General features: G+C 39.5%; 3 protein-coding genes across 3 annotated transcripts; 1 reads left to right on the top strand and 2 right to left on the bottom strand.

Moving 5' to 3' along the window:
• Positions 1–476: 476 nt before the first annotated feature.
• On the bottom strand, positions 477–5,030 carry LOC103454467 (protein CHUP1, chloroplastic-like). Its single transcript, XM_008394060.4, has 8 exons — positions 4,496–5,030; positions 3,220–3,678; positions 1,905–2,825; positions 1,627–1,758; positions 1,289–1,470; positions 1,092–1,203; positions 869–1,012; positions 477–776 (listed from the first exon to the last, which is right to left on the bottom strand). The coding sequence occupies exons 1-8, from the start codon at positions 4,808–4,810 to the stop codon at positions 696–698; spliced, it is 2,346 nt and encodes a 781-aa protein (XP_008392282.1). The 5' UTR covers positions 4,811–5,030; the 3' UTR covers positions 477–695.
• A 202-nt stretch (positions 5,031–5,232) lies between these two features.
• On the top strand, positions 5,233–10,440 carry LOC103454514 (pentatricopeptide repeat-containing protein At1g30610, chloroplastic). The gene is made up of 10 exons (XM_017337364.3): positions 5,233–5,304; positions 5,419–6,561; positions 7,261–7,452; positions 7,925–8,006; positions 8,129–8,320; positions 8,399–8,512; positions 8,984–9,074; positions 9,150–9,307; positions 9,439–9,870; positions 9,989–10,440. Exons 2-10 carry the CDS (start codon positions 5,492–5,494, stop codon positions 10,406–10,408), a joined length of 2,751 nt encoding a protein of 916 aa, XP_017192853.2. The 5' UTR covers positions 5,233–5,304; positions 5,419–5,491; the 3' UTR covers positions 10,409–10,440.
• Positions 10,441–11,122: 682 nt separating this feature from the next.
• LOC103454468 (large ribosomal subunit protein uL2x-like) lies at positions 11,123–13,614 on the bottom strand. The gene is made up of 2 exons (XM_008394061.4): positions 12,943–13,614; positions 11,123–11,622 (listed from the first exon to the last, which is right to left on the bottom strand). Exons 1-2 carry the CDS (start codon positions 13,380–13,382, stop codon positions 11,283–11,285), a joined length of 780 nt encoding a protein of 259 aa, XP_008392283.1. The 5' UTR covers positions 13,383–13,614; the 3' UTR covers positions 11,123–11,282.
• Positions 13,615–14,370: the final 756 nt, after the last annotated feature.

Raw genomic sequence — 14,370 nt, 5'->3', positions numbered from 1 at the left:
TGTACAAATTTGTCACAATATACTGCAAAGCGGATTGTGAATTACAAGAATTGTAAAGAAAACGAGCTCTGAGTATTGGCGAAGCAAATTAGTTTACTTTTTACTGGATTCATAAAGGTTTTGATGTCCTTGATTGAATGTTTGCGAGATTTGAAGGGTGCAATTGCAATTGGTTTCATCTGTTTTTATCGTCTTTCATTCCAATGGATATGAGACCTTGTGCTTCTTCCTTCTTTGTCATCCCTGTTTCTACTACTCAAATATCTTAGTTGCTACCTACACCTTCACCCTGTCACTGTCACCACACCGATGCTATCCAGCAGATTGCACATCTCTCTATCACCGGAGGCCGCTGCAATACAACCGCTATGTAGCCGTTTTGTCACATCCACCACTATCACACTTGAGCCAACTTCCCCACAATCTCAATATAACAGTAAGGACTCCCAGCACATGAGGAAGATCTTGTTGAGAGATGAGTATGAAACTCTGAAGAAGTTGTATAATTCTTTTCGTACAACTTACAAGAAGTCGTTGCAGAACCTAATGTATACATATTTGTTTTCACAAAATCTACAGCCGAATTGTGCTGTCTTGCCCAGAATGCTTAGTACAGAACGTATATATTTTCCCGTGTGAAGCTTACTGAGATGGTAAGCCAAAAATGTTCCATATAGCCTTCCACATCTGCCTCTTTACTTTTTGTTGAGAAGATGAGCAAGGTAGCGAAGTTCCTCGAACGCGTGCATTGTGTCTGCATCGAATCCCCCTGCAAACTGCATATCAAGCAAGAAATATATCTCGATCTTCTGCATTTTGAATGGACAAAAAAGCACAAATAATTTTGGATCTTTTTTGTTCTACTAACCTGATGAACTCTGAAAGCAAATCTCACTCCCTGAAGCAGCATGTAATCCATTGCAGGATCTTTCTCCGCTGCTGCCTTCAACTGAAGTTCCATAGCCACTCTCGTCATGTACATCTTTGCCAACTTGACTGAGCCAAACTTTATCTGCAAGATCGGCATCAAATTAGATATGCGATGCACAAAGGTGACCACTATTCGTTCATAAAGAATATCAAAAGTCTACCTTGCTTAAAATTCCATTGTCAAGCATCCAGTCTGTGGGGATTTTGAAGTCCCTGCAATTACGCATCAACGACTCCCTTGTCCGGAAAAGGTTATAAACTGTACGCTCCATCCTGTGAGAGGTAAGGAAACCTTGGTAAGTTTAACTAGTAGGAAAAGGATTGAACATTCTAAGAAATTAGCCACAAAGGTTCTTACTTCTCAGACAAGGAAACCATTTTCTTTAGTGCAATGTCACAAGCCAGTCTGTTATCATCCTTGTAAGAAGACACTTCAAACTCTAGTTTCTTGAGATCCCTGTAGCTGAATGCTGCTTCTCGCAGTGTGTCAGCTTTCTTTTCTGGCCAATCAAAGTGCTTTAGGACTGCCCTCTCATCCACCTTTCAACAGAAAGTAAGCTTAACAGTAAGAAATCGGCATGGGGTCCCAGTTCCATTTGACACAAATCAACCATTACATCACAGTAGGTGAAGACTGAAATATTGCACAAAAAATTATAAACTGGTTTTTCTGGTCGTTTGAAAGATCAAACTTACAAGAAAGGAAAGTTCGTCATCGAGCCACTTCACGAATGCCACGACATCTTCAATGTTTTGATAAACTGCATTGTTCACTTCTCTTATCAACGAATTCACGAATTCTCCTTGAGTCTCCACATCTGCCTTTATCTGCAAAGCAAATGGCGGTTTCATTCAATAAGGATTTGCAGTGGTCTAGTCTGCTAGAAAGCCTATGACTTCAAAAGAAACTATAACTTAGAAGAAATGAACTTCAAGCAGCCAAATTATAAATAACGGGGCAAGTGATCACTTACAGCAAGCAAATGTGATGATCGATTCTCAATTTCTCCGATCATGCTACTACGAACATTTGCAACATCTGGACCATCAGGAACTCCTCCATTTGAAGAATCTTTCCTAGAATCTCTCTTCATCAGTGAATGATAAAACTCAACTACTTGTGGGGCTCTTTGTACCACTCCTGTGGGACTAGTCTTCGTCGCAAACTTAGGAGGAGGCGGTGGGGGTGGTGGAAGCGGTGGTGGTGGAGGAACTTGCGCAGAACTATCCACTTTGGTTCCACTAGAAATGGAACATGAAGGCCTGGGAGGGGGGTTGGGAATTCTCAAGGCCCTTTTCTCAACATCTAAGCAAGATGGAAGTTTATTAATTTCGTGACAATTTCCGAAGAACTGTGATCCGTGAAGGATTCCCAAATCATATTCTTGAGAGGTTACAGTCTTTGTATCCTTCTCCATTTCTTGGACACACATAAAACCATCAGACTGCCTTCTCTTATTTGTCTGCACCAAGTCTTCTGCAAAGAATCTTGATCCACTTATTGAGTGTCTTCTTTTCGGACTTCCTGCTTCCTCGTCTGAGCTTTCTAAGTTAGGCAAATCCTCGTCAGCAATTGGCCAGTTCTTTAGTTTCTTCATAAGATTCAATCGCTTTCCACCACTGTATTCTAAGTACTTGCTGCTTCTAAATGAAAGTGCTCCATCAGATTTTCTACTCCTCTCAATCGAAGTGGGACTTAATGTGTTATCAGAATTTGCGGTGGAGGATGAGTTCTGCAACTCATTTCGTAAACATGAATTCACCCACCTCAGGTATGCCAGCTCCTCAACCTCATTCAACCTACTCATTTGTAAACCTTCAACTTGTTTGCACAAATCTTCGTTTGTATGTCTTAGCGCAGACACCTCAGCTTTAATCTTCTCAAGAATGTCACTCTGATGATAACCAATATAACAAATTTCGGTAAGCAAACAAAGCTAAACCAGGACAACCAAGTCACATAAACCAGTAATTCTAACGAAAACAAAGTAATTAATGTGTTTGGAATTCTTCTGATGGAAGCTTTTCTGCTTAGTGGGAAAAGGCTTTGTTGTTGTTGTTGTTGAAGCTTTTCCGCTCATAAGCGCGTCTTCTAGAAATGCTTTCATTAGAAATACATTGAAGTTTTTATTAAAGAAGCATTTCGCAGGTGATTCTCCAAAAAGCGCTTTGTGTTGTCATGAAGCGCTTTTAATCATTCCAGAAGCATTCTCAAACATAGAACACAAATTTAAGGTCAGCTTTGAGCTTCCGATGCCAAATTTAAGTAACCAAGGAAGTTGATTGTACCTCAGAAGCCTTTGCCAGAGAAGCCAACTGGGATGTTGCAGAAGAAAATTTGCTAGCAAGATTTCTCTTCTGAAGCTGCAACTCCTTGTTCAGGCGCCTCAACTCTAAAACCTCCATTTCCGCACTCCCCGATGCTGATGCCACTGAGGTTTCATGATCTTCTCTTTTCAAAATCACTTCACTCCTCTCCGAAATTGATGTCAATTGATCGGAGAGACTAGTTTTTTCTTCTTCCAGCAGCTCAACTTTCCGAGCCAGACCATCAAGCTCCCTCCTTTTCACCTCAAGCTCCCTCTCAAGCTCCAAGACCCTCGGGTTTCGCCTACACTCCGACAACTCAGCTTGCAACTGAAACTCCCTTTCCTTAGACTCCCGAAGCAAGTTCCTCAAGTGATCAAGCTCAATAAACAAATCTCGGGACGACTGCCTCCGGTGGGTCGGATGCATCTGAGGATGAACCTGATTGGAAAATTTTGAAAAATAGACAATTTTAGAGGCATGAATTGAATTTGAACCACACTTACTAACTTCTTATAATCTTAACCAAAACTCAAGTAAAAGGTCTTAGTTACCCGTAATAATAGAAATTCCCAAATTTAGAGAAAACCCTGTTCTATCACTTCACATTACAGAACCCAACACAAAACCCATAAAAGGAAACCTTGTATCCAAACAACACGTCACCCAACACAAAACCCAGAAAAGGAAAACCTTGTATCCAGACAAGAAGTCACAGAACACACACATAAAGTCCAATTTTAAACGAAGCACTCTTCCCTGTCACTTCACAATGCAGAACCCATCACAAAACCCTAAAAAAGGAAACCCTGAATCCAAACTGCAAGTAACACACTCACACGTATACAGACATGATCATATAGAATTCCAAATAAAGGAGGCTTATGAAATCTCCTTCAAAATTTCTTAATTTTCTTGCAAACCAAACACGAAAGGTAGTGCTGGGTACCATTCATTCATGTTCTTTCTATTCAATGGCATACATGTGCCTGCTTAGTTAAGTAGTCTCCAATTATCAACTTAGAAGATGATAAAGTCCTAAGAGGCCAAAGTCGGAGCCAAGACTGTTTTCGGGTTGGCCTACACAGAAATCAGGCTAAGTAATACTGTCGCCTACAACTCCGAACGGAAAGGATATGGATTGCTAAGGGTAAAGACTTTTTATCTGGGATTTTGGTTAGAATCATAAGAAGTTAGAAGCTTTGGCTAAAATTCAATTCATGACTCTAAAATTAGCTACTTTTCAAAATTTCCCAACCTGATTAGCATTCACAGAGCACGCCAAATCGCCAATCAGCGAGCGTTTGACGCGCGGCTGAGCAGGCGCAAAAGGGATCTTCTGGTTCGCTAAATCGTACCCCGTTAGCGGTGGTTTCTTGCTGGTGACTGTGGGCTGCGCTTTGGCCTTCTTGTCCCCAGCAAGCCCTTTCACAATGTGAGAACCCCATGAGGAAGCAGACCTCAACCTCGAAGAATTGCTGCTGCCCTTCACATTCGAACATTTCGGAATCTGGTTTTGGTCGGAAAATTTGATCGATCTTGCTCTGGTTTCTGATGGGTTCTCTTCTCTCATCGTGAAAAACCACAATTTTTACAGAAAACGTCTAACAATTGGCACTCAATTGAAACATGGGATGCTCCAAAAAAACAACCTAAATCTAGTTGAAGTGATGAAATGGGGTGATGATTACATTCAAATCTTTGGGACCAAAAGGAAGATATAAAAGCTCATATTCCAAGACCAGCTGAGGAGCTATGCGAGAGAGAAAAGTGGCAGCTTTCTTTCTTTATTTGTCCCAACTTTTGAATTTTTGAAATTTGAATGCTCTCTCCGGGTTCAATAGCTTACGTGGCCAACGGTCGTATTCTGTGCCGGGAGACCCACTTCTAGGGGGTGATACACTTTCTACATTACAAACTCGGGCCCGTACAACTTTTTGGGCCAATACCCGGCCCAATATTCTTCTTTTTCTTCCAATATTCGTTGATATTCCCGGGTTTTCAAGGGATATATCTCGAACGACAAATTCAAGTGCTTCTTCCCCAAAACCTTGGACTGCTTTCATGGTAGCCATTTCTGCTTCGAGCTCTTCTGCTTCTTCAATTTTAAGTTCGTACTTCATCGTCTCTGTAATTGAATTCCTCTCTCTCTCTCTGTATTTCCTATATTGTTTCACTCAGTAGCTCAGCACGTGAGAGGGAAAGTCTCAAACTTTAAACGATGCTATGTGAAATTTGTTGGATGAATTGAGAAATGGAGGTGATGGTTATGGCCAACGCTCAACCGGGTGTCTCCAATTTTCAGAGGAATGGGGTTTTTGCTACGAATTGTTGCCCAAAGTCGCTTCCTTTATCTGGGTTTTCGATTTTCCGGAGACCCATTTTCGGTATTGGATTAAATGAGAAGAATGTGAAGAGGAATCGGGTTTTCGGTATTAAGTTCGTGAATTCCAGAACTGTTATTAGTGCTGTGTCGAAGGAAGGGTCTGAAATTTTAGAGAAGGAATTCGAATTTAAGCCGTCATTTGATCAGTACTTGAAGGTTATGGGGACTGTTAGGCTTAGAAGTGATAGAGATAGGCAGCAGAGATCGAAAGAAGAGAATCCGAAGCATAGTGTGCGGAGTAGAGGTGTTTCCAGGAGACTGTTGTCCGAGGGTAGTGAAGAGGATGCAAAATTGGGGGAGCCTGAAGGGAATTTGAATCGAGAGAAGGCGTCAAAATTTGAGAATCGGTATGAGTCGCTTGGAAATAGAAATGGAAGCACGCATGAAAGTGAACGAGTTGAAGGGTTTAAGGATGAATATGATAGCAGACAGAACAACAAGGATGAAAAGGATAAGAAGATGATAAGGGGAGAGACAAGAGATGGAAGATGGTCAAAATATACTGGTAGGGTAGAACCAGGATTGGACTTCAAAGGTAAAAGTACAACGGTACGAAATGCAAAAGATGGCCCGGGAGTTACTGGTCGGCTAGAGCAGGAAGTAGACTTCAAAGGTAAAAGTACAATGGCACGAAATGCGAGAGATGGCCTGAGAGTTTACAAGTCAAGGGATAAAGCCGTTGAAAGAGGGAAATTTGGTGTTAGAAATGAAGATGGAGTTGAAAGGAACGACAGCAATGCTGATAAAGCGACTGATAGAGGTTTTGTTCCAAGAAGTGTAACTAAGAGTGGTAGGGATTTCCCTAAAAGATTTAACGAAAAAAGCTTGGAGGTGGAAAGAGCAGCATTTCAGAATTTTGATGAATTCGGTGATATTATGGACAAGCCACGAGTTTCACAAATGGAAATGGAGCAGAGAATCCAGAAGCTAGCAAAGTGGTATGCGCTCTGTGCCTTTTTCCTCTTCTTATATTGGAAGAATTACCTTTTAGATTGATGAAATTGACTTTGCAATTGTTGACAAATTAGTGTTACTCTTTTATTTTTAGGAAAAAAAACAAGAGACTGACATTATTGATTTTCAGCGTTTACTATTTCTCGTACTTCAGCGGACGACATGGTTTAAATGTATGGGGGGTATGGCCTATTAGTGAGTTGTTAAGCATGTCTGCTGGCTATATTATCATGTGTTTTATAGAGCATCACGCAAACCAAGCTAAGTTTGGTCTTTTACAGCAATTGTATTATGTTTTCCGAAAAGTTTCTGTAGTTTGTTAGTTCATCAATCCTCTCGGTAAAACTAATCACGCTGGAGTTTATGCAACATGGTAGTTGTGTAGTTATAGTCTAGGGGTGACTATACTTAATTCCGCCTGTAAACTGGGTTGCAGAACTATCATGTGACTTTATATGGTGTTTTTTTTCCCGTTAGAACTACTTGGGATTGGGACGGGGACGGTCATGTCCTAAAAAAAAAAGATTGTCGTTGACAGTTTGATAGGTTTTGCTTGTCATTTCCTGTATTTTTCTCTATTTCCCTTTTTTGATTTACCAAATTAGATATCTCGTATCAAGTGTTAATATATTGTAGTTATGGATTCTCATGATCTCATTAATGTTAAGTAATTATTTTAACAGGCTGAATGGTGCAGACATTGACATGCCTGAGTGGATGTTTTCAAAGATGATGCGAAGTGCACAAATCAGATTCACAGATCATTCAATATTGAGAGTTATCCAGCTATTGGGAAAACTAGGAAACTGGAGACGGGTGCTACAAGTTATTGAGTGGCTTCAAATGCGTGAACGTTTCAAATCCCACAAGCTCAGGTATTTTTCCCTAAGAAACTATTAGAGCATTAAGTATGAAGCTTGGCATACACTCCTGCTTAGGAAAGTATGGCAAATCTCATGGGGCTTTAGACTCCGTTTCAGCATTTCAGCATTTAGATGGGCTTGAATCCGTAGTGCTGCAACAGTTTCTTTTAAGAAATTGTCATGATTAGTGGATGGAACTTGAAGGAGTGTAGATATTACCAAAACTATTTCTAATATGTTGTGCAAATCATCTATCATCCATAGTGACTAATTTTCACATGTTGCAATGTCTGGGTACAAAAGAATAGTTTTTGAAGAAAAAAAGTAGAAATCAAATGGTTCTTGTTAGTTGTTACTGCTTTCTTTGTTACTGTCTTGGCTTTCACATGACTGTTAAATATCTTGTTGAACAACTATGTAAGATTGTTGTCACTAATCGTTGTATCTGAGAACAATTTGAAGCATTTCCCCTTTTGAAATTCAGATACATATACACAACTGCACTTGATGTACTTGGAAAGGCAAGGAGGCCTGTGGAAGCACTTAATGTATTTCATGCAATGTTGGTAAGTCATGCAAATTGTTATTTTCTACAGTATGCTTTGTGCTCATAAAACATGATTGTAGTTAAGGGAAGAAGAATACTGTGACCAACCAATCTTATCTTTTCTTTTTGTTTTCTGTCCAGGAACAAATGTCCTCGTATCCCGACTTGGTAGCTTATCATTCTATTGCTGTAACTCTTGGACAAGCAGGACATATGAGGGAACTTTTTGATGTGATTGATACTATGCGATCTCCTCCTAAGAAGAAGTTCAAAACCGGGGCACTTGGAAAGTGGGATCCTCGTCTGGAACCAGATATTGTTGTCTTTCATGCGGTAAGTAGTAGTTGATGATAATTGATGCAAATATGAGTGCAGTTCTATATATATGGGTGTAATGAATTGTATGTGCAGGTATTAAATGCCTGTGTTCAGCGCAAACAATGGGAAGGAGCATTTTGGGTTTTGCAGCAGTTGAAGCAACAAGGCCTACAGCCTGCCACAACAACATATGGACTTGTCATGGAGGTATAAGTCCCCTGGTTTCTTTCTTCCGGTCCATTGACTATCTCCCAAACCCCTACTAGTTTGCTTCCAAAAAAAAAAAAAACCCCTACTAGTTGTTCCCAAGTATTTTCTTTTGTCATGAAGTCCGTGTTAATGAGTTTAGTTTTTCATGTGTGTGCTGGTTGGTTTATGTATTTATGTAGATATTCTGTTTGATTGTCAGCTTTCAATGAAACAGGGTATAACCTTGTTGAATTAAGTAAATTTAAGTATAGCCCCTCACTCATTTTTATATAGTTTTCTGCCTGTCCTTGCTCTGGAGCTCCTTACGTGCAACTTTTTGGGCCAATCTAGGCTTATTCATGAATCATTTAACTTTTTGGGCCAATCTATTTGATTTTATAAGATTTATGAGCCTGGTAATAGGATGCTAAATTACCCTGAATATCTCTTTCAAATTATGCATACCTGAAACCATTTTCACTGAATCAGGTGATGCTAGCATGTGGCAAGTACAACTTGGTTCATGAGTTTTTCAAGAAAGTGCAGAAATCTTCTATACCAAATGCTTTAACTTACCGAGGTATTTTACTGGATTATTGTCTCACCTCGTGTTTTGTCGTAGATGGGTAATATTGATGGTTCCTTATGAATGCAGTTATTGTGAACACTCTTTGGAGAGAAGGTAAAATAGATGAGGCTGTATCGGTTGTTCACAACATGGAAAGACGAGGAATAGTAGGTTATGCGGCTCTCTATTATGACTTTGCTCGATGTCTTTGTAGTGCTGGAAGGTGCCAAGAAGCACTAATGCAGGTAATTTGAGCTTCCATTGCATTACATCAGTGAAAATTTATTCCCGTTATGCATTTTTGTATTATTTGGCTTGGCACTTTAGATGCATTGTACAGTTGGGTCACTTACTCCATCATTCCTTCTCTTCACAGATTGAGAAGATATGTAAGGTTGCAAACAAGCCTCTAGTAGTGACTTATACCGGTTTAATTCAAGCTTGTTTGGACACTGGAAGCGTTGAAAATGCGGCCTATGTTTTCAAACAAATGGAGAACTTTTGCTCCCCAAATCTTGTTACTTGCAACATAATGCTGAAAGCTTACTTGGACCACAGAATGTTTGAAAAAGCGAAAGATCTGTTCCTGAGGATGTTAGATGATGGGAATAATATCACCAATGGATCCGATTATAAGGTTCGGATAATACCAGATAGCTACACTTTCAACACCTTGTTAGATGCCTGCGTCACAGAAAAGAGGTGGGATGATTTCGAGTATGTTTACAGAAGGATGTTACACCATGGGTTTCACTTCAATGCTAAACGCCATCTTCGGATGATATTGGACGCTTGCAAAGCCGGAAGGGTATCATTTCTTTCTTGTATACTTATGTTCCACCTCTCGGAATATAGTCATCACTTGTCTGGAAATGTCCAATGTTTATGAACTGAACTTGAATGTTTTCTGCATTCATGATTTTCAGGCGGAGCTGCTGGACATGACCTGGATGCACTTGACTGAGGCAGACCGGATTCCACCACCTCCTCTCGTGAAGGAACGGTTCTGCACGAAGCTAGAGAAAGATGACTATGCTGCTGCTCTCTCCTGTATTACCACTCAAAATCTCGGTGAGCTGCAGGCATTCTCGAAGACAGCGTGGTTGAAGTTGTTCAAGGAAAACGCGGAAAGGTTTCAGAATGACACTTTTGTACGGTTAGTTGACGAGGGTAGCATTCTTGTTAACAGAAGTGATAGGTCGAATCCTGTATTTCAAAACCTTATGGCAGCTTGCGGAGAAGTTGATAGAATCCGTTTAGCAGGAGCTGCAGGTTCTACACGTGAAACTGTATCTACAACTCAAACGGAACCAGCTATCAATTCAAAGATGTATTTTCCGGCCTAAGTAAAATAAAAGAGAACAGAATGTTCATTGAATCTTTGACCATTGATGATATGGAAACTACCCGACCCGAAAACAATCGACATTGCGCATTTCGTAGGGTTAAATGTGAAACTGAATGTCAAAAGGGTCTCCGGGTCGCTGAGAGAAGCTCCGAACCCTAGACTAAAGCCAATAACACCAACTTTTTTTTTTCAGTACATACGATATTATTTATAGTAAGAAGCAAACGGGCGGGCTAAGATTGAGGCTAGCCATAAGCATGTGGCATGAAATTAATTTGGTAAGAATCAAATCTAAAACTAAGATCTGACTTCAGGACCACGTGTCTGCAGACCCTAAACACAGAATTCGGATCCTCTTCGAACCCTAATGTCCGAAGGTTTAAGACCAGAGGATTTGAGCTCTTTGTTTGTGTAAGAGAGAGATCAGAGCCCTTAATTTGTAGAAAATGGCCTACTAAATAACTTAATGAAGACCGTCGGATTTTATTTGAGTAGTCGAGATAGCCTGGTCCTTAAGCTCTGGCTAATGAGATATGGAGAGGATCTTTCGTCCAAACACAACTACATAGTCACTCCACCATACACCATGTAACGACCCCAACGCCTCACAGCACACTCATAGCCCACAACCTCCGGCACCCACACTTGCAATTTTCTCCTCTCACATACAGTTGAAGAATTAACAAGCACAAAGCAAGAACCAGATGACAACTAGTAAAACGTTTGACTGTTAATATCATGATATCTTGATCAAAGCATGAAAGGTTCAAACCGCACAAAAATGCACCAATCTAGTACTGCGATATAAATTAAAACGGTCCCAAAACAGCAAACTTAGGTAACAAAGAAAACGTAATCCCTCATAAGCCTCTTCACTTGTCTGCCTTCGATATGTTAGCAGCAGCTTGTCCTCTGAGACGACCAGTCCTCCTAGCAGCAATGAGACCAACCTTCTGCCCAGGAGGAGCGTCACGCCTGACCGTGCTAGCATGTCCAATATGCTGGTGATTACCTCCTCCATGAGGATGCTCGACTGGGTTCATAGCCACACCACGAACCTTGGGCCAGCAGTTCCTCTTCACTCTGAACTTGTGGTAAGCATTACCAGCCTTGAGCATTGGCTTTTCTGTTCTTCCTCCACCTGCAACTTGCCCAATCATAGCACGGCACCCGCTTGGAACAATCTTCTTGGCTCCAGACGGAAGCTTGACCCTGTTAGAACCAGTGGAAACAGAAAATTGTTTATACATGTCTCCCATACAATAAACAGTATGTCAAGACATAAAGCTTTTACAATCACAAAGACAAAATATTTCAATAAGAGTCGATGACAAGCAGAAGATAAACCAAAACAATAGAAATAGAAATCATATTTTAAATAGCTAGTATTATGAACAGAAATCTTGATATCAGACAATTTGTGGTTGATTCACACTCTTCTGAACGATGCAACCAAGTAAGGACTCCAAAAAATTACCAATTCCCAACTGGTTCTGAATGAAAGCAAAATACAGAATAAGGATATCAAATCGATAACTTAACAATGTGAACAGCAATCTAATCTTAAAATGCGATTCGTTTTTGCATAAAATGACAATCATATAAATAATACAACCAAATAATGGCCTTTATCAGAAAATTAGCAATTTCTATATAGTACTAACTGAAAAACACGTTCAAAGGATGACCCGTAAACCCATCACAAAATATCAGCTAAAATGCAAGGGTTCCACGGATAAACAATCTCAAACATACCATACGCTATGCGGAAAAAGATACTCAGTATACAAGATTTTATAATAAAAAAGGGTCAATAATCCAAAAAAATTTGATGACTAGCAGTAGCTGAAGCAACAAAATGGACAGTCCAAAATCATCACAATCTTCTTAACAATACAACCAAATAAGAAAAATCTTGTTAAAAAACAATTTCTCTATTGTTCTAAATGGAAGCAAAAAGTAAAATGAGGATAATGAAATTCGATTAATTAGTACTTTATACAACAATTTTCACAATCATAACATCAATCCAACCAAAATATAATTCATTTTCAATTTTTCATTCAGAAGAATAATTGGTTTCTCTCGCTCCAAATTGAGAAAATGTTCGAGAACTGACCCAACTGCGTACCACATAATAAAACCTAAAACTAAACCCAACCCAGTTCAGCAAATGAACAAACTACTCGCTAAAGGGATACGATTTTTGCGATTCATCTCTATCGTTCTACATTGAAAAAGCATACGCATAATAAAACCTAAAACTAAAGCCACCCCAGTTCAGCAAATGAACATACTATTAGCTAAAGGGATACAATTTTTGTGATTGAATCAGACATCACATATCTACATGCAAATTACAATCATATGAGAAATTGGTAAATTGGTATCTCAATAACAACGTAATATTTGAACTCCAATTATCGAAATCCAATTAACAAAAACACTAATATCTGTATACAAATATAATAACCCAATAATTTAGCAAGAATGAAAAGGAAATAATATGAACAGAGAGAGATGTATAAAGACCTGGAGGTATCGTTGTCAGGGTTGTGGCTGATAACAACAGCGTAATCACCAGACGCCCTAGCGAGGGTTCCGCGGTCCCCAACATGGTGCTCGACGTTACAGACGACAGCTCCCTCCGGGATCGATCTGAGAGGCAACACATTCCCGACCACCAAATTGGCCTTCTTCCCGCAGTAGATGAACTGACCGGTGTAGATTCCCTCGGCGGCAACGAAGAGCTCGTTCTGCTTCTTGTACCTAAACGGATGGCGGAAGCTGACGCGGGCCAACGGGGCACCGCGACCAGGATCGTGGATGATCTCGGTGACGACACCCTTGAGGTAGCCGTTGCGCTCGCCGAAGTCGAGGCTCCGGAAGCGGGCAGGACCCTTGCGGTGGTGGGTGTGCGACTTGAAAACGGAGCCCGCACCCTTACGCTGAGCTCGGATAACCCTCCCCATAGCTCCGGCGAGTGATTTTCTGCTACTAGCGGCCGCGCGAAATGGTGTTCCGAAAACCCTAGGATTTGTGTTTGATTTTATAGGTCTTGGGAGAGATATGGCAGTGAGTGAACACTGAACAGCCTGCAAACTCTCTAAAACCCTAACGTGAAATAATATGACATTGGCCCAAAATGTGGAAATTGTAAAAAGCCCAAAGTCAAGAGGTTGGTATAACGAGCAAAGGTTTGGATCCTTCAATTCGAATTCAAATTTTTAGGTATAAATTTGTCGATTAATCGTTATCATCGTAATACGGCGTAGAAATGTTAAACATTTGCCTCGGCCAATTTTCATGTTCTTTTTTAAATTAGTTGTTCATGTCCATGCATTAAATTGTATACTTAATTATTGCGTGATTATTTCCTTTCTATTTTTTATTAAATATAGCAATTATACCTTCTTCTTTTTCAACAATTGCATGATTTATTTCAAGATTTTTTATGTGATTTTATAGCAATTAAAGTCCTAATTTTTCAACATGACATAGCCCATAGGTATGGTATGCAAAATTTTGTAATGAAATTAACATGATATATGGTTTCATTGATTGATTGTGATAGTTATATATAAGTAAACATGTACAACATCAATCTTAAATGATCATACGCATCCCACAATACGCATAAATAGGTGAGATATTGGAAGCAATTAAACATATAAAAGAATGAAAAATTAGTATCCGATCCCTAGTTCTTACTGTTCATTAACTAAGACATTATTAGTTCTCAAATTTTGATTCAAGTCCCTATCATTAATTTGATAATGAATTTACATGTTTATTATATAATTTTTAATATAAAAATTAGTAATTAATTTAGGGTTTAATACTCACACCTCTATTAAACTTCTAATTAATTTTCAATTCAAACATTTCCAAAATAAAACAAAAAAAAATTAAATTAAGTTTGTACCTATTAGTTTATATATATATATATATAAAGATTCT

Source organism: Malus domestica, chromosome 05 (genome assembly GCF_042453785.1).
Source record: "Malus domestica chromosome 05, GDT2T_hap1".
In the NCBI taxonomy this organism is placed as follows: domain Eukaryota; kingdom Viridiplantae; phylum Streptophyta; class Magnoliopsida; order Rosales; family Rosaceae; genus Malus; species Malus domestica.
Note: the sequence above shows the minus strand (reverse complement) of the source record. Positions and strands in the feature narration are given on the sequence as shown.

Coding starts and splice junctions, on each gene's coding strand:
- LOC103454514 (XM_017337364.3), top strand. CDS start 5,492: ATGGAGGTGATGGTTATGGCCAACGCTCAACCGGGTGTCTCCAATTTT. Junction 6,562..7,260: donor ATCCAGAAGCTAGCAAAGTG/GTATGCGCTCTG, acceptor TTATTTTAACAG/GCTGAATGGTGCAGACATTG. Junction 8,007..8,128: donor ATGTATTTCATGCAATGTTG/GTAAGTCATGCA, acceptor TTTTCTGTCCAG/GAACAAATGTCCTCGTATCC.
- LOC103454467 (XM_008394060.4), bottom strand. CDS start 4,810: ATGAGAGAAGAGAACCCATCAGAAACCAGAGCAAGATCGATCAAATTT. Junction 1,204..1,288: donor ATGGTTTCCTTGTCTGAGAA/GTAAGAACCTTT, acceptor TACCTCTCACAG/GATGGAGCGTACAGTTTATA. Junction 1,013..1,091: donor ACAATGGAATTTTAAGCAAG/GTAGACTTTTGA, acceptor CCGATCTTGCAG/ATAAAGTTTGGCTCAGTCAA.
- LOC103454468 (XM_008394061.4), bottom strand. CDS start 13,382: ATGGGGAGGGTTATCCGAGCTCAGCGTAAGGGTGCGGGCTCCGTTTTC. Junction 11,623..12,942: donor CCTGACAACGATACCTCCAG/GTCTTTATACAT, acceptor TGGTTCTAACAG/GGTCAAGCTTCCGTCTGGAG.